The sequence below is a fragment of the Nelumbo nucifera genome, chromosome 5, assembly GCF_055504915.1.
Source record: "Nelumbo nucifera cultivar China Antique chromosome 5, China Antique-T2T, whole genome shotgun sequence".
NCBI classification, from domain to species: Eukaryota; Viridiplantae; Streptophyta; class Magnoliopsida; order Proteales; family Nelumbonaceae; genus Nelumbo; species Nelumbo nucifera.
In genome coordinates, this window is record NC_142653.1 from 10,596,054 (window position 1) to 10,618,900 (window position 22,847).

A 22,847-nucleotide genomic window follows, 5' to 3' on the forward strand; every position below is an offset into this window, starting at 1 on the left:
AGTAGCCAGGACTGTTCAACACTTTTCCACTACTGCTAAGATTTGGGAGAAAGTGTCTAAAACTTATGGACAGAGAAAGAACAATGCCAAAATTTATAGGCTAAACCAAGACATTGCCGCCTTGAGACAAGGAGATATGACAGTTGCAACGTATTTTGCAACCCTAGAAGGACTGTGGGAAGAGCTTGATCACCACCTTATTCTTGATTGGGAGAATGCCAGAGGCAAGGAGAGGCATGATAAACAAATTGAAGAGGGTAGAGCCTTTAAATTCTTGGCTGGTTTAGACCCAATGTATGAGAGCATAAGGTCTCAAATTTTGGGAAGGGATGAAATGCCAAATTTACATCATGTTTATTATCTAGTAAGGAATGAAGAGGTCAAGAGGAAAGAGATGCAAGTTGACACTCAAATACAGCCAGTTGAACAGCCTGTTGAACATTCAGCCCTGATTTCTTAAATCAAAAGGGGAACAAGTATTCAGACAAGAGGCTTAAGTGCACTCATTGTGGAGGTGAAAGGCATGTAAAAGAGAAGTGTTGGGTTCTTTATCCTCATTTGAAACCTGCTGCCTTGAGGAAAGACAAGCAGCACCAAAAGGGTCAAGCAACAAGTGGGAACCTTGTTACTAGTCACAGTGGTGATAGCACACAGAACACATCAACAGTTGCTTCTTCTCCCATGGGACAGACTGCTAATTCCTGTGTATCCGGGTCCTTGGGTTTCACTGCTGATGAGGTAGAGGTCCTTAGCCGGGCTTTAACCCGTCTAAGGACTAACTCTCTTGCTTCCACCTCTCTTGCCAGATCAGGTATTGTCTTTGCTTTTAGTGCAACTAGTTCTATTGACTCTACTTCTTGGATTATTGATTCCGGTGCAATTGACCACATGACACATGTCCTCTTTATTTTCTTCCTATCACTTATTGTCTGGTCAAGATAAGATGAGAGTTGCTGACGGTTCTCTCTCCACCATCTCTGGGAAAGGGGTGGTTGACCTAAGCAAGGACCTCTCTCTTAAATCTGTTCTGCATGTTCCCAATCTTACTTCCAATCTCTTATATGTTTCAAAGCTTACCAAGAATTTGAACTGTAGCATAACCTTTTTTCCTACTCATTGTGTCTTTCAGGACAGATTGACGAAGAGAATGATTGGGAGCGGTCATGAGTATGGAGGTCTCTACTATTTTGATGCAGACATCAGTTCGGCCTTACAAACATCTGCTGCTAGTAGTCAGAATAATGTGGAGTCAATAGCTAGGTTACATTTGTGGCATGCTAGGCTAGGTCATTTACCTTTTTCATCATTGGAAGGGTTGTTTCCTGAATTATTCAAGGGTATTTCAAGTCAAAGTTTAGTTTGTGAAGTGTGTCAGTTGTCAAAACAATGTAGAACTGTTTATCCAGTTTCTAGTAATGAAATTCAAGCTCCTTTTGATTTGATTCATTCTGATGTTTGGGGCCCTTCACCTCTTGTTTCTGTTGATGGCTTTCGTTACTTTATCAGTTTTATTGATCACTACTCATGATGCACATGGATCTACTTGTTAAAAGGACGTGATGAAGTGCCACGGATGACCATGGCATTTTGTAAAATGATTGAAACACAATATGACAAGAAGATTAAGCAATTCTGGTCAGACAATGCTGCTGAATATTTTGAAAGATCCTTGAACTTGTTCATGGAGCATGCTGGTGTGCTACATCAGTCATCTTGTGCTAGTACCCCTCAACAGAATGGGGTTGTTGAGCGCAAGAATAGACACCTATTGGAGACCGCTCGAGCCTTACTATTTCAGCACAAGGTTCCCAAGCACTACTGGTCTTAAGCAGTTCTTACTGCATCATATCTGATAAATCGAATGCCATCCAAGGTGTTGGGTATGAAAACTCCTTTCTCTGTCCTTTGTTCTAATCTTCCAGACTTTCCTCTTCCACCTAGAGTCTTTGGTTGTGTATGTTTTATACATGTAAAGGATCCAAAGAAGACCAAGCTGGATCCTAGGGCTACTAAAGGAATCTTTTTAGGGTACTCTCCGACACAGAAGGGTTACAAGTATTATGATCCAGTCACCAAGAAGAAATATGTCACAAAAGATGTGGTATTTTTTGAGTCTCAATCCTATTTTCATTCTTCCCAGAATCGTCTTCAGGGGGAGACTAGTGGGATGGAAGGGGATTCTTCTTCCCCCTCCTTTTTTGTGCCTCTTTCTGCCTCGGGCCTTCCATCTTCTCCTCCTGATCCTCCTAGTTGTAGCATCCCGGGTGAACCTAGTGAGGCTCCCATTGTGCCTGTTACCACTCTTGATGCTGTAGATGTTCCTGAGGACTCCAGTAGGCAACAAAAAGATATAAGAATCACCTACAACAGAAGGAAAAAGGGCACTCTAACTCATGGCAGCAACCAATCAAACTCGGATCAACCTGTCTTAGCAACTCCAAGTAATCTTATCACACATACTTCTGATTTGGATCTTCCTATTGCTCTTCGTAAGTCTACCCGTTCTTGTACTATCCGACACCCCATTGCTGATTTTGTTTCTTACTCACGTTTATCTCCTCGTTATTATTCCTTTGTGTCTACTCTCTCCTTCGTGCATGTCCCTACTAGGTACTCAGAGGCAGTGTCTGACCCAAGATGGAAAGAGGCTATGAATGAAGAAATGAAAGCCTTAATGAAAGCAAGGACTTGGGAATTAGTGGATCTACCAGAAGGGAAGAGCACTGTCGGATGCAAGTGGGTGTTCACTGTAAAGCATAGGGAGGACAGGTCCATTGAGAGGTACAAGGCCAGACTTGTGGCAAAGGGGTTTGCTCAAAAGGAAGGGATTGACTACAAAGAAACCTTTGCTCTAGTAGCGAAGCTCAACACAATCCGGGTTTTATTGTCATTAGTTGCAAACTTTTCATGGGAGCTACATCAGCTGGATGTGAAGAATGCTTTCCTAAATGGTGATCTACATGAAGAGGTAGTCATGGATCCTCCACCAAGCTATGTTTTTGATAGGAAAGTGTGTAAACTGAGGAAAGCATTATATGGTCTTAAGCAGTCTCCTCGGTTTTGGTTTGAGAAGCTTTGTGGGGCCATGAAGAAAGTGGGGTACACTCAAAGTGGGGCAGATCATACCTTGTTTATAAGGAAACAAAATAGCAAACTTACTACACACATTGTCTATGTGGATGATATGGTGATTACTGGGGATGATCTGGAAGAGATAAAAAGATTAAAGGAGTTCTTGGCTTCTGAGTTTGAGATCAAAGACTTGGGCCATATGAGATACTTCCTTGGGATTGAAGTTGCTAGGTCAAAAGAGGGCATCTATATATGTCAGCGGAAGTATGTCCTTGACCTCCTAGAAGAAACAGGTATGATTGGGTGTAGGCCAGCAGATACTCCAATAGAATAGAACCATGGTCTATAGGAATCAGTATGAGAGGACTACCTTGATAAAGAGAGGTACCAAAAGCTGGTAGGGAAGTTGATATATTTGTCTCTCACTCGACCAGATATTGCTTATGCTGTACATGTTGTCAGCCAGTTCATGCACTCTCCAAAGATCCCTCATATGAGAGCAGTGGAAAGGATTCTTAGGTACTTGAAGACTTGCCTAGGAAAAGGAATTCTGTTCAGAAAACACAATAAAATTGAAATTGAAGCGTATACTGATGCAAATTGGGCCGGTTCTGTTGGGGACAGGAAGTCAACTTCTGGGTATTGCACGCTTGTTGGAGGGAATCTGGTTACATGGCGGAGTAAAAAGTAGAATGTGGTTGCTAGATCAAGTGCAGAGGCTGAATATCGAGCTATGGCTCATGGTGTTGCTGAACTTCTGTGGCTTAGGACCCTTCTTGGTGAACTCGGGATAAAGATCGAGTGTCCTCTCAGGTTGTACTGTGACAACAAGGCTGCCATCAACATTGCAAATAACTCAGTGCAACATGATAGGACGAAACATATTGAGATTGACTGGCACTTTGTTAGAGAAAGAATAGTCTCAGGGGAACTCTGCATTCCTTAGACTCCTTCCGAGATGCAGATTGCAAATGTGCTAACAAAAGGACTAGCTTCAACGAAATACTTGGACTTACTTGGCAAGCTAAACATGACTGACATCCATGCTTAGCTTGAGGGGGAGTGTTGGTTCGGCAGATTTAATGTATATGTTTGTCATTGTTGGGTCTTAAGTCATTAGTTATTGGGCCTAAACTTGTTTAATGTTTTATTTGTCTAGGTGTCCCATCACTAATCAGGGGCATTCTAGTCCTTTCATGTAACACTATGTAATAAACATATATATAAGATAGTAGGGTCGGCTGAAAGGTTTTGAGCTGCCATTCTTAAACTTTCTCCTCTTCTTCTTCTCTTCTTCTTCTTCGGCTACTGTGTTCCAGAAAACAAAGTGGAGAGGTGCATCTAGAATGTTGTTTGATGAGTGCATACCTGTTCAGTGATTTAAAAGGCGCACCTAGGCGCACAGGCGAGGCGCATTTTAGGATAGGCGCCTCGCCCAGGGCCTAGGCGCAACCCATTCAAAGCACCTTTTGAAAATTTGCCGCTTTTTCCATTTTTTTTAGTCTCCCCCGTGCCACACCTCTCTGGAGCTTCAAGAATTCCCTATTTGGTAATGTTGTCCATTCATTCATCATAATAAAATATCTTCTTAAAGCAATTAAAACTATAAAATTATTATTTTTTGTGTGAAAACTAAGAATTAAGACCCTAACATGGCCTTGTTTGGGCTTTCCTCGAGGGGCGTGGCACAAAGGCGGCTCGTGGGATTAGGAATGTAATATGTCACATCAGCTACTTGATGCAATTGAGAAAAAAAAGAGATTGTGGGTTTTATATGTTTGATTTCATTTTTTAGTTCTCATTTGAATATGCTTTACATATTATATTTATGTATTTTAATTTTAGATAATAGGTTTTTAAAAACATTTATTATAAAACTTAAGTTTATATTTTTATTAATATTATGTTTTATAATTTTTTGAATTTTTTGCTTTTTTTTTTTAATTTTACGCCTTGCCTCAAAAAGGCGCGCGCCTTGCCTCAAAAAGGCGCGTGCCTTGCCTTGCACCTTGCACCTTAGGCGCAAAATGGCCCTTGCGCTTTTTTTGCGCCTTGCGCTTTTAAAACACTATACCTGTTAGATTGAGAGGAAAAAATTTATGGAGTAGCTACGGTATTGGCAGTCACTTGATGCAAGTTAAATGGAAAAATGAGATTCTTGGATAGATTTAAAATCTACATGATCGGTGTTGCATGGCCTCTTCCATGTGTAAAATGTGTCTGTATTGGAGATATTTTGGATTTAACACCCTATGGATTCTTTTCTGATATTTCTAGCATTTTTTGTTTGCTTAAATTGTTAGAACATTTAGTATGTATGGATCCCATATTTTTTCTATTCCTAGGTGCCAAAGAATCTTTTTATCTCTATTTAATTTTTCTTCAGAATATTTAAGTATCTAAGTATCTATATTTTATCTTTTAAGCCTCCATCTTCTGTGGGTGGTTGGTATTTCTGATCCTACTCCACATAAGTCAACTTCATTATGAAATTGAGAAATAAATTGGGATTTGTTTGTTCTTTCTCTAGCAATTGTTTTAAGGATCACTTGACTATGCTTCTTTCATCCTTGTCTTTCTACAATTGCTTTTCTGGTTAATTCGAGTAACTTTACATGTCTCTCATGTATGAGTTTGCTTCCTGTATTGACAGCAATGTTGCAGCTGGGCAGTTATTTGGGATTCCACTTCGTGGAACACATTCTCATGCCTTTGTTAGCTCATTCATGGTTGGTGGTTACATTTTCCATAGGAAAGCATATCAAGGATATTTCTACAACTGTTATTGTATTAACTATCAACAGTGTTGTCACTGGTTTTTTATCATGAGTTTGTGTTCTCAATTATCAGAAACTTGTCCTCAAATCTCACTAGTTTGTAGCTAGAATACCTGGATAACTATAGATGCTTACAGTACTCATTTCAAACATAATAGGAACCCAATACAACACCGGGTATTGCATTCAAACTTCTATGGTAGATACTCATAGCATTAACATTTCTAAAATATATAAAATGGTGTGTGTTAATAAATTGTACTATAAAATATGTTAGAATAAACCCTGTAAAATACAAATGTTTGGATATTAAATAGGACACCTAGATCTATATCCTTGTCTTGGATCTTAGGAAATTCAGAGTCATATCCATGTTTCTAGTATCCACTTTTATCTCCATCTCTATACCTAGGCCACTTAGGTACATAGAATGCTTTAACTTAAAATTTAGTAATGTCTAGATTGATTAAAAAACAATATGATAGAACACAACCCATTCCACTTGCTGTGTATGCTCCAGATTCGAGCCCAAACCTGCCCAGGGATGATCTTGGTCCCTCGCGCTCGACCTTACCATCAAAACCACTCATTCAATATGTTTACCACAGGAAGCCATGTCAGGCATCTGGGAATAACTAACTGCACATGGCACATGACCTCACATGTAAAGCCCATAAGTAGCAGCAGAGCAATGGGAATCACATGAGAATTCTCACACTATTTCTTTATCTCCTTCCTCTTCTCACTAGGAGACTGAGTCGCCCTCAAAGTCGACTCCTGTGTTGAACAGTAGCTCAACACAACATTAATGAGCAATGAATGGATATTGACAATGATACCGGTCTTACCCTTCATTTACATCACATACATGATGTCCAAATATTTTCAGTGGAGCTTGACTATGACACTGGAAAGACATGATATTGGAAAAACTTAGAACCAATCAATGTTATCACAAAAGTGGTGATCAATCAGGTGGTATTGACCAAAATTCACAGGAGGGTTTTGATTGGTCAAAAATCTTCTGGTATCATGTTTTTGTGGCATCATATATGTATCCTTTTCAATGACCTCAGGTGCTTCCCTTAGAGATGTCCTAAGCTTCTTCATGTAGAGGCAAGGTTAACTTCTTCCTGTCTTAACAGATCCTATAATCACTCTTCTTTGAATGGTAAACCATATCATGGTGCAATCATGGCCTCTTGAACAAAATGTAGCATTTATCCATGTAGAAAACATCAAGCCATTCCTCATATTCATAATTTCATAGAACCTCCATGAAGGCAGAGGCAATAGGAGCAATATAAGGATTGAGACTGCAAAATCTTTCATTATAGAAATCCGGTAATGGAAGGGGATTCAAAAGTAGTGATGAGTTGGCTCAAAAATGGCAGTCCAGTCCCATGGCAATGTAGAAACATTATGAGGAAATAAAAGTGTTGAAAAGGGATATCATATAGTTATCAATGTCAACTGGATCCATAGATCAGCCAATGGGCTGTCTGGTGCAATGGTAAAACAAGTGATCAATTGAGGACATTTATATTGGGGATGTGTGGGGAATATGTAACATAAAAACAATTTTATAGTAAATAGAAAAAGAAAGGTGAGGTGGCAGCAGCCAGCCCAAGATGGAAGGCTCTTGTCATCATTATAGAAATCTCATTCTTTATATCAATTAAGTACATGTTATCAATCAAAAAGAAAGAAACCTCATTACCTTTTCAAAACCAAGCAACCTTTTATGAGTGCAGATATCTCTCCAGAAGCCAATGTAGCTAAGGGGATTTCCTGAAAGCAATATTCTTGCTTCTTCCCTGTCCAAAAGGTAGTTTAGACCTTTAGCTTCTGGAGTGAAGATGTTCTAATTGGTCTGAAGATCAGCCAGTGATTTAGCTGATTTATTAGTTTGAGGAGTAAGGAGGCGGGAGAGGTAAGAATTGAATCCAGACTAGCCCATGGATGTGTTTGGACGCAGGTGTGTCAGTGTGGGGGTTGTTTCCTTGTTTTGCACATTCTTGTATATTTTATTTTTTTTCTTCTATTTCTTTCTTGAACAAAATTCTATTGATTTTTTTACCAATTAGAAAAGGAAAAAAAGAAACAATACAACAATCGGATCTAGAAAAGATGTCATTGAAGAATCCTTTGCAATAATCCATAAAAAAGATGAATGTAAATTGAAAAAGTTATTAAAAAGTCAAAATTAAATTTTACTTAAATTATATCATGTTTTATGGCAGATCTGTCCTGGGGCATGAATTCCTTTTCCATGTTCCATGCCATAGCAATATTTGACATTCTTAAAATCTTGAGCCTCACTGCTACAAGGTGACAAATGCACTGTTGTTGACCCAGCAAACTTCGGCCCTACTAGACAGTGCCAAAAAGTGTTTTTAAGATTTGTGCCTTCAATAAAAAATCATTTCCTAAATAGAGTAGAGTGAACTTTGTTTGGCCCCAGATACTTTGGAGCAGGGCTTAAATGACAATAACAAACTCATTTCACTGGTGGGTTTGTTTTAAGGAAGTATAGATCATCTATCAAGGCTTTCTTTATGTGTTTCTTCTGTTTATTGGCAATTTCTACTTTGACATTTTTTTAGTATTTTAACCTCATGGCTAGGAAATTATGCTGACTCTATTAGCTCCTTTGCATGTTTTATCTATGCCAATGATTTTTTTTGGTAACTACCAGATGCTCGATGGCTACAATGTAAAAACATTATAGTTGGTTATGGCTTTCTACAATACCATTAAGTCTACTTTATTGTGTAAACTGTAAAGTTCTTTTCTTTGTTCTAATTTATCAACTGATTGCAGAGCCCCAATGAGATTATTGACAAATCACTTTGTCGTAATGATGGCTCAAGTACTTGTGAAGATTTTGTTAGTCTGGTGCAGACCTGGCTAAGAAAAATTCAGGTTGTTTTTTGTTAAAAGACAATTCTTGTCTCTTACTCAACTATTTTAACTTAATTTAGTCATTATTGGTGTTTTCTTGCATCTTGCTTTTACTCAGCTAGAAAACATACTTGCATCTTGCTGAATGATTACATTCTGCTGCATCAATGCCAAGCAGTTCCCTTTCCCTTTAGATAATGAAAATTTACAGCTTTGTCCTTCAGTCCATCTCCATGTCAGTATCCATGTATGGGCATCTTGACTGAACCATGTTTTCATGCATGTGTACTCTTCTTAGTATATATATTCATTAAATTATATCAGCTAAAAGTTTCTGTTTTTCCCTTAATATTTTTTTTGAAGGCAAGTCTAGCTGTCAGGCCTCAATATTAACCCCATGCTTTCCTTCCATACTTTGTATTTCAATCATATTAGCTTTTATGAACATGGATAATGGCTGCCCCCCTGAGAGTGTGTTATGATGTCATTGTGTATCTTTCCATTGTTATTTACCATTTAACTTCTTTTCTGGATCTTCTTATGCATTTGTTTCAGTGGACACATTCATTGCATGGTGTTTTTGGTGAGACCAATCAAAGCGAGTTGGCAGCTTTTATCTCATATGCATTGTCATTCCCCCAAAACTTTCTAGCCCTTGTCGATACATATGATGTAAGTCAACTTGTTGCAGAATATGTTGTAATGTCTCATTACTTGAGAGTACTTATTTGTATTTGTAGGTTTTCAAGACTGCTATTCAGTCTTGATCATTAAGAGATTTTAGGTTCGATGAGAAGAGAAAGTGAAGATGTAGAAGAAAGAGTGATGGAAGAGCAATAGAACAAAGATTTTGAGGAGAACAGAATGTCAATTATTCTGCCGCCGCCACTTTAAGTTAATATATATAGGTTATGCTAGTTACATGAAAGGACATATCTGCCCTTGGTGTTTACATCATAACTGCTAACAAATAACAACCAATATAAAACTGAAACTAGAAATAACAGAACAACAAAATAACCACAGCTGTGACTAGATACATTCTACCCTACGGACGGAGTGGTACCACAGCTGTGGGGCCCACATCAATGTTCTCTACACTCCCCCTCAAGTTGGGAGTATATGTTCATCATTCCCAACTTGGATAGATCCGCCTCTAGCTTCTTTCTTGATACGGCTTTAGTAAGAATGTCGGCTAGTTGCATACTGGATGTGATGTAAGGGGGGCATACTTCTTGAGATGAGACCCTCTCTCGCACAAAATGGCGGTCAACTTCAATGTGTTTGGTTCTGTCATGCTGTACTGGATTATGTGCTATATTAATGGCGGTTTGATTATCACAGTACAACATCAGGGGCTTCTCATACTCAATACCCAACTCCTCAAGTAGAGATCTTAGCCATAGGATTTCAGCCACTCCATTGGCCATGGACCTGTATTCTGCTTCAGCACTTGACCGGGAGACCACACTTTGTTTCTTACTTCTCCAGGAGACAAGGTTTCCTCCCACAAGGGCACAATATCCCGAGGTAGACCTTCTGTCATCAACACTCCCAGCCCAATCTACATCAGTATAAACCTCCACCTTCATGTGATTGTTGTTCTTGAAAAGTATACCCCTACCTGGGCATCTCTTCAATTAGGCTAAGATTCTTTCTGCCGCAAGAAGATGTGTGGTTCTAGGAGAATGCATGTACTGGCTGACAATACTAACAGCATAAGTAATATCTGGCCGAGTGAGGCAGAGATATAGGAGCTTTCCTACTAGTTGCTGGAATATAACTTTGTCTTCAAGAAGCTCCCCACTCTCGGCACTAATCCTGTGATTCTGTTCAATTGGTGTATCTGCAGGCTTGACACCTAAGTTTCCAGTTTCTGCCAATAGGTCTAGGACATATTTCCTCTGAGATATAAAGATCCCCTGTTTGGATCTAGCAACCTCAATACCCAAAAAATACCGGAGTACAGCAAGGTCCTTCACCTCAAATTCTTGGTGAAGAAGCTGTTTAAGAGACTCAATCTCATGGCTATCATTCCCTGTGACCACAATATCATCAACATATACTGTCAACAGTGTCAAAGAGGACTCCACCCTCTTGATGAATAGGGTATGATCTGACTAGGCCTGTACATATCCAAACTTCACAAGTGCTAGTTTGAATCTATCGAACCAAGCTCTAGGTGACTGTTTCAAACCATACAAAACCTTGTTGAGCTGGCAGACCTTCTTACCTACTTCTGCATCATAGAAGCCAGGAGCCAAACGCATGTAAACTTCTTCCTGCAGATCTCCATTCAGAAAGGCATTTTTCACGTCCATTTGGTATAAAGGCCAAGTGTGACTTGCTGCAAGGGACAAGAGAACTCGAATAGTAGTCATCTTGGCTACCGGTGCAAATGTCTCCAAGTAATCTATGCCATAAGTCTGTGTAAACCCTCGTGCAACTAACCAAGCTTTATACCTCTCAACAGATCCATCTGCATTATGCTTCACTGTAAATACCCATCTGCACCCAACTGGTTTCTTTCCTTTTGGCAAATCAACTACCTCTTAGGTGTTGTTCTTCAACAGAGCATCCATCTCAACTTGCATTGCATCTTTCCATTCAGGGACGGATAGGGCTTCTTGCACTGTTCTTGGAATAGGGACATTGGAAATGGAGCTAAGGTAGGACCTGTAGGTAGGAGATAGGCGATCATAGGATAAAAAATGGGAAATACAGTGGCCTGTGGATGTGGTACAATGTCGTTTCCCTTTACGGACTGCAATTGGAAGGTCAAGATCATCTGTAGGGGAAGTCTCTGTGGGCTCTGGGACTGAAGTATCTGGACCTGGAGCTGCAGATGAGATTGGAGCTGGTCTGGACTGCTAATGATCAGGATCAACCTACCTGCACCGCCTGTGATAAACCCTCAACTCCTGATCCCTCTGACCACCCTCACCATTGCAGCTTTCCCTCAACTCCTGATCCCTCTGACCACCCTCACCATTGCAGTTCTCATCACCCAATGGAATAGGTAAAGGAACTGCCCCACTCTCACTGCTCTCCCCCTGAAGACAAGAACTCAAACCCCCACTCTCACTACTCTCCCCCTGAGGGGCAACCCGAGGATAATAGGGTGTCCCCTCAAAGAAAGTGACATCCATGGAGACAAACTTCCTCCCGGAGACGGGATCATAACAGCAATAACCCTTTTGAGTTTGTGCATAACCAAGGAAGATGCATTTGGAGGCTTTGGGTTCGAACTTGGAGGGATGGGGTCTGAGAAGCTGAACAAAGCAAGTGCAACCGAATGTCTTAAGGGGAATAGAAAACAAGTCCTCACGTGGGTGTAGAAGCGAAAAAGGAGATCGCATATCAAGGACCCTGGAAGGGACCCGATTAATAAGGTATACCGCCGTGAGGATAGCGTCCCCCCAGAAGCGAATAGGGACATTGGAAGTAAACATGAGGCTTCTAGCCACTTCCAAAATGTGCTTATTCTTCCTCTCGGCAACTCCATTCTACTGAGGTGTATGAGGGCAAGAGCTCTGGTGGATAACCCCATGATGAAGAAGATAAGATGTTAATGATTTAGCAAAGTATTCCTTTGCGTTATCAGATCGGAGAACTTTGATCTTGGCATCAAACTGGGTTAGGATCATTTGGTGAAAATTTTGGGTCAGGGAAGGTACCTCATCTCGTGAACGCATGAGATAAACCCAAGAAAAGCGGGTATGGTCATCAACAAATAACAAAAAATATCTGTACCCACCCATGGAAGGGATATGATAAGGCCCCCAAGCGTCAGTATGCACAATATCAAAAGAATTATCACTCCTTTTATTACTCAATAAATAAGGCTTTCTACAATGCTTAGCAAACTCACAACTTTCACGTTGTAGCTGAGACAACTCAATAGACTCAAATAAAGTAGGAAACAAACTCTGTAAAGATCGAAAAGACAAATGACCTAATCGGTTATGCTTTGGCATAACCGGACTCACACTCTTAGAAACAAAAGACAACTTCTCTACTGACTCTCCCTGACGAAACCGCTCCCCGAGCAGATAGATCCCATTCGTCTCACGGCCAGTCCCAATCACCTTCTACGTCTCCAAGTCCTGAAAAACACATCGGTCAGGGAAGAAGGTTACTGAGCAGTTCATATGCTTGGTAATATTACTGACTGAAAGAAGGTTAGTATCAAGCTTAGGAACATGCAAAACAGATGATAGGGAGATAGTATCTGAAAGCTTGATGTCACCCTTCCCAAAAATAGGAACCAGGGAGCCATCAGCAATAGATACCTTATCCCTACCAGAAGACAAATGGTAAGTAGTAAACAGTGAAGGCAAGCTAGTCATGTGATCAGATGCACCTGAGTCTATTACCCAACAAGGCTCAGTAGTACCTGGAGCTGAGGCATGATAGGCTAAAGCTCGTGTATCTGAATGGGCGAAGGCAGATGTGACAGGGGCTGATGGAGGCTGCGGTGGCTGAGCTGAATTTCCAACCTCCTTTTCTAGCTGTATTAGGGCAGCCCGAACTGCAGCTAAGGTCTCCAAAGATGTTCCTTTTGTGCCAGATGAGGATGCTGAATCAGTGTTCATGGCTACATGAGCAGTGCCCTTCTTGTTTCTTAACTTCGCAGGAACCAAGTGGGGATGCAGTTTCCAACATGTCTCTTTTGTATGTTTGGGTTTCTTACAATGTTCACATACTACATCCTTCTTGTCTTCCTTCCTCCTGTCCTTCTCTGAATCACCCCCTGATTTGGGTGTAGCCGCTACAAAGGCTGATATGGGTTGCATCATAACCTTCCTTCTGGTTTCTTCACTATGTACAAATGAGTAAGCCTGAGAGAGAGTCACATTGTCTCTAGTCAAATCTGCTGCCTCACAATATCATATTCATCATAACCTTCCTTCTAGTTTCTTCACTATGTAAAAATGAGTAAGCCTGAGAGAGAGTCACATTGTCTCTAGTCAAAATCTGCTGCCTCACAATATCACATTCTGAGTTTAGTCCCGCCAGGAACTCAAACACTCTGTTTGTCTCGATGTGCTTTCTATGGGTCTGAGCATCTTTGGGACTCTCCCACTCAAGAGTCTCTAAGTGATCAATCTCATGCCACAGGGACTTCAAGGTAGAGAAGTAGACCGATACCGGTTTCTCTCCTTGTTTAAGGGTGTTCACTTCACATTTCAATTCATATGCTCTGGCAACATTAAGGGGTTGGGAGTAAGTTTCTTTCATAACATCCCATATCTCCTTAGCTGTTTTTGCCCACAAATAATTCCGGCTAATATGAGGCTGCATAGAATTACACAGCCATGTCATAACCAAGTAGTTTTCTTGCATCCACTTGGTATATGTCGGGTCTCCCTTGGAAGGTTCTTTCATATCTCCCAGGAGGTACCCTAATTTACCTCTTCCACCAATAGCCATCATGGCTGATTGGGCCCATTCCAAATAGTTTGATCCATCAAACTTTACGGTCGTAATCTGACCACCCATCTCAGAAATACCACCATAACTGATGTTCCCAAGACTGCCTTCTGCCTGAATTTTAGACTCCATTTCTATCAAGTCTCAAAACAGTACTTGAATCACCAATCACAATCAAAACAGTATAGGCCTGATCTGTATTCTCAGTGTATGTGCACAAAACCGAAGTAATTCTGATCTGAAACCAACTAGCCAACACAGCAGTAGCTGTCCGTAGATCTCTAACCCCCTTAGAACTCTGAGAACAGCTTTAAAACAAAACTGATATGCTAGGGAAAGTTAGGGTTTTAATCAGTCCTGAAAGGAAGCAATTCAGTCGCACAGTCCAAACTATATAGATGAGCTTTCAGTAGGGTTTTAATCAGTCCTGAGAGGAAGCAATTCAGTCGCACAGTCCAAACTGTATAGATGAGCTTGCAGTAGGGTTAATAAGAAACCCTAGAATCTGATCCGATCTACCAATCAACTTAAGAGTAGCTCTAGGTAGATCACAGAGTTCAGTCAACCACTTGGGCTTGCCGCAGATCACTTTCAAACCCTAGAGTAGAGAGGAACACAGTTCGGTCCAGGGTTTGATGTAAAACCCTAGGAAATCGAAGAGAGAAAGAGCTAGAATGGTTCGGCCTTCCCCTCCAGATAGGTCCAACCTATCTTCTCTGAAAGAACTTCTATTAAAAAGTAACAACTTACAGGGAAAAAATAGTTCGCTGCCTTCTAGGGTTACCTGAACCCTAGTCTTCTCTGATCCTTCCTGACCACCAACACTCTGCAACCCTAGCAAGTTTCCAACAGCTGCTGGTACCTCTGGCGATCTCCAAGAATCAGTCTGCGAACTCCTCCTTTTCAGCTTTCAGTCCTAGGAGATTCTCATGTGGTCGGCTGGTATTAGACTCACATGAAAAACCCTAACTTGGCTCTGATACCATGTAGGTTTTCAAGACTGCTATTCAGTCTTGATCACTAAGAGATTTTAGGTTCGATGAGAAGAGAAAGTGAAGAAGATGTAGAAGAAAGAGTGATGGAAGAGCAATAGAACACAGATTTTGAGGAGAAGAACAGAATGTCAATTATTCTGCCGCCGCCACTTTAAGTTAATATATATAGGTTATGCTAGTTACATGAAAAGACATATCTGCCCTTGGTGTTTACATCATAACTGCTAACAAATAACAACCAATATAAAACTGAAACTAGAAATAACAGAACAACAAAATAACCACAGCTGTGACTAGATACATTCTACCCTACGGACAGAGTGGTACCACAGCTGTGGGGCCCACATCAATGTTCTCTACAGTATTATATTTCTGTTATTTTCATCTTTATTTTACTAAAATCAATCTTTGTTACTCTTCCACTTATGACATCAACCTTCTTTGTTTCTCTCTTCAATCCTTCATTTAATCTTTTTATTGTGGATTTTGGCATCTGTTTTTCAATAATTCGTAACAAAGGAGAGATTGAGGATGTCACCCGAACAATTAGAGCAGATTGGGCAAAATGGAGGGTGCATCTGGACTTTTGTGTGATAGGAGAATACCACTTAGATTAAAAGGAAAATTCTACATTATAGTTGTAAGGCCAGCAATGTTGTATGGAGCAGAGTGTTGGGCAGTCAAGAAACAACATGTTCAGAAAATGAGTGTGGCAGGAATGTGAATGCTAAGATGGATGAGTGGAAAAACTAGAAAGGATAGGATCCCTCAGTAGAAACCTAAGAGTAGCTCAAATAAGTGATAAAAATGAGAGAGTAGGCTAAGATGGTTTGGTCACTTGCATAGAAGACCGCCAACAGCTCCAGTTAGAAGAAGTGACTTGTTACAAGTGGAAGGGGCTAGAAGAGCTAGGGGTAGACCAAAAAGGACATGGGTAGAAGTAGTAAGAAATTATTTAAGCACTAATAATTTAACAATGGATATGTTTTTAAATAGAATGGATTGGTGAAGCAGGATTCATGTAGCTGACCCCATATAGTTGGGATAAGGCATGGATGGTGATGATTTTGGCATCTGTTTGATTCTTCTATCTGTTTCTCTTTTTTGTTCTTTCTCCTTTCGGGGAAGAATGAGACGGGGCCTAACCAAAACTTGTAGCACTGCTGATTAGTCTGAAATCCCTGAATCTTTCATAGAAATGGTATAGACCATTTGGATGATTTCTTGGACATGTCATTTCACCAACTAATATTGATGATAATAATTAGAGATGTTGCAAGGTGCAGCACTTCATGCCATCTTCATTATCTCCCTAGGAATCAGTCTTGATCCTTATTTGATGTAGCACCCCCAATATCCACACAGTTGAATATTGTGATCATGTGGCCAACTGTTACAACTAAGATGCTGGGATATGTCAACTAGTGTGCTGCTTGTTGTCATTTCAAACACTATAGAGTTTCGTTAAACATCTCTTATTACTTGCTATTTTTAATGGTATTAGTTTTCAATGCTTACAAATTATACTTTTCTTGATTGATTTAGATACATCTCTTTTGTTGTGCCTGATGACGTTTTTTTTTTTTGTTGGAATGCTTATTATCAGGTTATGAGAAGTGGAGTTCCTAATTTCTGTGCAGTTGCTTTAGCACTTGCTGATTTGGGGTATGTATAGAAATTCTTTTTCGAGATAACTATTTCTCCTGAACTTGAGTTTGATGATATACTTTAGTTTTTATCATTCCTTGAATAACAATGTTTCAATTAAGCTCATGTTGCCTTGTAAAATGAACACTCCTTAGTTTTTTAATCAATAAAAGATTATGGTGGTGGTCAAAAGAGGAAATATACAGAAAAGGATCTCCACGTATTATACAAGAAAAGTAGGTGAAAGTAAAAAGGTGTACAAACAAATAATGAACATCGTGAAGCCCAAAAGAACTATAATAGAATAGAAGAAATAAACAATTCCCTTCTCCCACTCCTAGTCAAATTGTCATCAAAAGAATTAGTGAACAAGGAAATCCATTTGAACAAGGACCAAGTTCTGAACAAGTAGTGGTGCAACTTGGATTGGGCTTGGGCCCAAAAGTTTGGGCTTTTTTATTTTTCAAGCTAGGCCTGAGCCTAGCCCTTAGGTAGCCTGAACCCGGCCTGACCTTATCTTAACTTGAGCCTGACCCAACTATGTACATAAATATTTTCATATATAGACACTTTTGCATGCATATATGCATGGTTTTTTTGGCAAACCATACATATTTGCATGCAAGTATACATATGCGTTTATATCAAATTTTAGTGTGGGCTGATTGCCAATCCAAGGACCAGGCCTAAGCCCAACCTGAGTGCATCAAATTCCAGTTTGGGCTGGACCTAGGTTGGACAGTTCAGGCTTGACCTTGGGCTTGGGCCTTGGCCTAATTCTTAGGGTTGGGCCTGGGTTGAATTTAAACCCAGCTCAGCCTACCCGACTTGCACCCCTATGAACAAGGAATTTCAATTACAATGGGTCTTCACCATCACCAAGGTTCAACACTTAGTCCTTTTTTATTTGCACTAGTCATAGATGAATTGATTAAACATATACAAGAGGGTGCTTATCCCAAAACAAAAACAGAACATATACAACAGAAGGTCGCATGGTGCTTGATGTTTATTGATGGCATAGTATTAATTAATGATGCTAACGAAGGATTAACTGTAAAATTAGGTTTATGAACAACTACATTAGAACAAGAGGTATTAAAATAAGGAGCAATGTTGTTAAAATCTTATGATTTACAATACGGTTTCATGAATCCCAAGGGTTTGAAATCGAATCTTATGTTTGAATCTTTTTCTACAAAAATCTTATGTTTTTTGTTTGAATTCTATGATTTCCTTCATAAATCTTACAATTTATATGATTCCTACTATTCAATGTGATTCAAATAAATTCAATTAAGAATTAGTTCTTTACTTTGTCATCTTTTTGTTTATATTTAGTTTTGTCAAGGGAAATTTGTTTTGAAGCCCTTACTAGAAAATGATTTATTTGCTATTTAAAACCAAACATTGAGTTTATTTTCCATCATATGTAGGTTAAAGAGCCATTAAATGTGGATAATTTGACTTTTAAGTCAAACTCGAGTATGTCATCTTAGGTTTCTATTGTTGAAGTGGTAAATTTTAGTGTGTTTGGTACATATATATATAGTAGATATAGATTAAAAATAGAGTAAAATCAGTTTCCTATATATATATATATCCTTTTAATATATCTATATTTAATTTTCTAACAAGTTTGTAAATTATAGAAATAATATTATGATTTATGATACGGCCACGATTTTCAATACTGATTTAAGGAGTGAAACAAAATATATGCAATGTAAATTTAAAAATAATAGGAATGCAAACTAGGGTACAATAAGGATCAGTGTTTTAAAAGGTGAGGGAAGCGTACGCCTAGAGGCGTGCCTCTAGGCGAGGTGCCCCCAAAATGCCCTGAGGTGTATGCTAGAGACATTGATACTTGGAGGCATACAGCTCAGGTGCAAGAGGTATACGGCTCATACACCTTGTTAGGTTAAAGGTTTTGTATGTATGGATGGTTCGGCTGATAAGAGTTCTTATTAGCCTATATTTGAGTTTAAGTTGTTATGTACTGGGCATGTGTTAATGGGCCTAAGTCTGTTTAGTGTTTTAAGTTGTCTGGGTGTCCCATCACTAATCAGGGGCATCCCAGTCATTTCATGTAACATTGTACTGTACTTTAATGTAAATAATAGTACTGTCGACTGGGTTAGTTCAGTTCGACATTCTCAGCATCTCTTGGTCTTCTCCTCTCTTCTACTGCTTCAGCTACAGCACTTCAGCTTTCATGGTATCAGAGCATTAAGCACCTTCCTGGTTACAGCCGACGCCATCTCTTCTCTCTTGCTGTCTTTCTTTTCTTTTTTTTTTTCTGGGTTGCTGCCGTGAAACCCTAGGGTTGTAAGAGAACAAAACAAGGTTCGAACCTAGGGTTTCCCTTGGTTGTAGGGAGCAAGGGAAGTAAGACCCAGACGCTGATGTCCTACTAGACTGTTTCTAGTAGATAGTAGCTATTCAGCTACTAAGAGAGGTCTGTATAGGACAAACCTAGTTGAGGACTGATTTCAGCAGTCCTAGCAGTAGCCGTAAGGGGGAGAACTCTCTCTACAGTTGCAGTACTCGAAGCTCAAGTGAAGTCTGCATAGCATAGTGGTGGAGAGCCCTTAGTTTCAGGTTGGTTACCAGCCCAGAACACCTCATTTGCTGCTGTAACTGAACTGCTTCAGAACTGTGACAGTCTCGGCAAGTCTGAAACAGTGTTGCGAGCTGTCAGAACCTTCTTCAACTCTGCAACTAGTCTCTCTTTCAGCACTGTGATCACTTCGGCTAGTCTTAAACAGTGCCATCTACACAGAGGCTGCAGTCAAGATGTCTTCAGTATCCGGAGAGGTTTCTTCTAGGGACAACAGACCTGCTGCAAGGTCTTCAAATCTGGAAAACCCTAATCTGCACAGCTTGCAGATTACAAGTGTGCTGCTGGATGAGTACAACTTCAGGGAATGGTCCGTTTCTGCAATTCTTTTTATTACTTCCCGTGATCTCACATGCTACTTAGATGGGAACAAGAAGGAACCTGAGGTTGGTAGTGCAGAGTATGCTGTGTGGCGCAACGAGAATGCCACAGTTATGTCCTGGTTGCTTGCCTCTATGACACCTCGGGTTGCCAGGACTGTTCATCACTTTCCTACAGAAACCAAGATTTGGGAAAAGGTATCTAAGACCTATGGACAGAAGAAAAACAATGCTAGAATCTACAGATTGAATCAAGACATTGCGGCCTTAAGGCAAGGGGATATGACAGTTGCAACATACTTTGCAACTCTGGAAGGCCTTTGGGAAGAACTTGACCATCACTTGATATTGGATTGGGAAAATGTTAGGGACAAGGAGAGACATGATAAGCAGATTGAAGAGAGCAGAGCCTTTAAGTTCTTGGCTGGCCTGGACCCAGTGTATGAGGGTATAAGGTCACAAATTCTAGGGAGAGATGAATTGCCCGAGTTACACCATGTTTATTATCTGGTGAGGAATGAAGAAGTCAGGAGAAAGGAGATGCAAGTTGACTCTCAAACTCAACCAACTGAACAATTTGGAGAACATTCAGCCCTGGTCTCCACTAAGGGAAACAGACATCCAGACAAGAAGCACCTTAAGTGCACTCATTGTGGTGGTGAGAGACATGTAAAAGAAAAGTGTTGGGTCCTGTATCCTCACCTGAAGCCAGCTGCATTGAAAAAGGACAATAAACAACAGAAGGGCCATGCGGCAAGTGGGAATCTTGTCACCAACAACAATGGTGACAACTCACAGAATATACCAACAGTGTCTTCTTCTCCTATGGGGCAGGTTGCTGATTCCTCTGGAGTTGGTGCTTTGGGCTTCACTGCTAGTGAGGTAGAGGTCCTTAGCCGGGCATTAGCCCGTCTAAGGAATAATTCTTTTGCTTCCACCTCTCTTTCCAGATCAGGTACAGTCTCTGCCTTTAGTGCAACTAGCTCTATTGACTCTACTTCTTGGGTTATTGATTCCGGTGCAACTGACCACATGACACATATGGCCTCCTTATTCTCTTCATATCATTTGTTATCTGGTTAGGATAAGATGAGAGTTGCTAACGGGTCTTTCTCCACCATCTCTGGAAAGGGGGTGGTTGACCTAAGCAAGGACCTCTCTCTTAAATCAGTTTTGCATGTTCCCAGTCTTACCTCAAATCTTTTGTCTGTTTCAAAACTTACCAAAAATTTGAACTGTAGTATAACCTTTTTTCCTACTCATTGTGTCTTTCAGGACAGATTGACGAGGAGAACGATTGGGAGCGGTCATGAGTATGGAGGCCTCTACTATTTTGATGCAGACATCGGTTCAGCCTTACAAGCATCTGCTGCTAGTAGTCCGGAGAGTGTGGAGTCAATAGCTAGGTTGCATCTGTGGCATGCTAGGCTAGGTCATTTGTCTTTCTCTTCATTAGAAATGTTGTTTCCCGAAATGTTCAAGGGCATTTCAAGTCAGAGTTTAATTTGTGAAGTATGTCAAATGTCAAAACAATGTAGAACTGTTTATCCAATTTCCGGTAATGAAATTTGAGCTCCTTTTGATTTGGTTCATTCTGATGTTTGGTGCCCTTCACCCATTGTTTCCATTGATGGCTTCCGTTACTTTATCAGTTTTATTGACCACTATTCTCGATGCACATGGATCTATCTGTTAAAAGGACGGGATGAAGTACCACGGATAACTATGGCTTTTTGCAAGATGATTGAAACACAGTTTGATAAGAAGATTAAGCAATTCCAGTCAGATAATGCTGCTGAATATTTTGAAAAATCCTTGAACTTATTCATGGAAGATGCTGGCATGTTACATCAATCATCCTGTGCTAATACCCCTTAGCAGAATGGGGTTGCTAAGCGCAAAAATAGACATCTATTGGAGACAGCTCGAACCTTACTATTCCAGCACAAAGTTCCCAAGCAATATTGGTCTCAAGCTGTACTTACTGCATCATATCTGATAAATCGGATGCCATCTAAGGTATTGGGTATGAAAACCCCTTTCTCTGTTTTGTGTCCCACTCTTCCAGACTTTCCTCTCCCTCCACGGGTCTTTGGCTGTATATGTTTCATACATGTGAAGGATTCAAAGAAGACCAAGTTGGATCCTAAGGCTACGAAGGGAATATTTTTGGGGTACTCTCCTACACAGAAGGGGTACAAGTGTTAAGATCCAGTCTCCAAGAGAAAGTATGTCACCAGAGATGTGGTCTTTTTTGAGTCTCAACCCTATTTTCAGTCTTGTCAGAATCCTCTTCAGGGGGAGACTAGTGGAATGGAAGAGGATTCTCATTCTCCCTCATTTTTTGTTCCTCTATCTACCTTAGGCCTTCCATCCTCTTCTGCTACTCCTAATTGTGGCATTCCGGGTCAACCTAGTGAGGCTCCCACTGTGCCGGTTACTTCTCCTGATGTTGCAGATGTCCCTGAATGCTCCAGTAGGCAACAAAAAGAGATACTCACATACAACAGAAGGAAAAAGGGCCCTCAACCTCATGACAGCAACCAGTTGGACTCAAATCAATCTGTCTCTGCAATCCAAGGTAATTCTGACTTACATACTTCTGATTTGGATCTCCCTATTTCTCTCCGTAAGCCTATCCGTTCTTGTACCACCCTACACCCCATTGTTGATTTTGTTTCTTACTCACATTTATCTCCTGCCTATCACTCCTTTGTGTCTGCTCTTTCCTCTGTACGTGTTCCTTCTAGGTACTCAGAGGCAGTGTCTGATCCAGGGTGGAAAGAAGCTATGAATGAAGAGATGAAAGCCCTAATGAAAGCAAGAACTTGGGAATTAGTGGATCTGCCAGAGGGGAAGGGCACTGTTGGGTGCAAGTGGGTGTTTACTGTAAAGCACAAGGAGGACGGGTCCATTGAAAGGTACAAGGCCAGACTTGTGGCAAAGGGGTTTACTCAAAAAGAAGGAATTGACTACAAGGAAACCTTTGCCCCAGTAGCAAAGTTCAACACAATTCGGGTTCTATTGTCACTAGTAGCAAATTTTTCATGGGAACTTCATCAGCTGGATGTGAAGA

General features: G+C 40.4%; 1 protein-coding gene across 8 annotated transcripts in view; it reads left to right on the forward strand.

The window, feature by feature from the left end:
- LOC104606581 (nicotinate phosphoribosyltransferase 1-like) overlaps positions 1-22,847 on the forward strand; it is a 94,226-nt gene that overhangs the window by 29,515 nt on the left and 41,864 nt on the right. For 7 of the 8 annotated variants that reach the window (XR_016076159.1, XM_088887467.1, XM_010271879.3 and 4 more), the window contains exons 6-9: positions 5,726-5,801; positions 8,673-8,774; positions 9,309-9,425; positions 16,788-16,846. Coding sequence is in view for 7 of the 8 variants with exons in the window: in XM_088887467.1 (XP_088743593.1) it covers positions 5,726-5,801; positions 8,673-8,774; positions 9,309-9,425; positions 16,788-16,846 (354 nt within the window). In the remaining variant the exon portion in view is untranslated. The remainder of the gene's footprint in view (positions 1-5,725; positions 5,802-8,672; positions 8,775-9,308; positions 9,426-16,787; positions 16,847-22,847) is intronic. The other variant, XM_010271869.3, reaches the window with a different exon arrangement.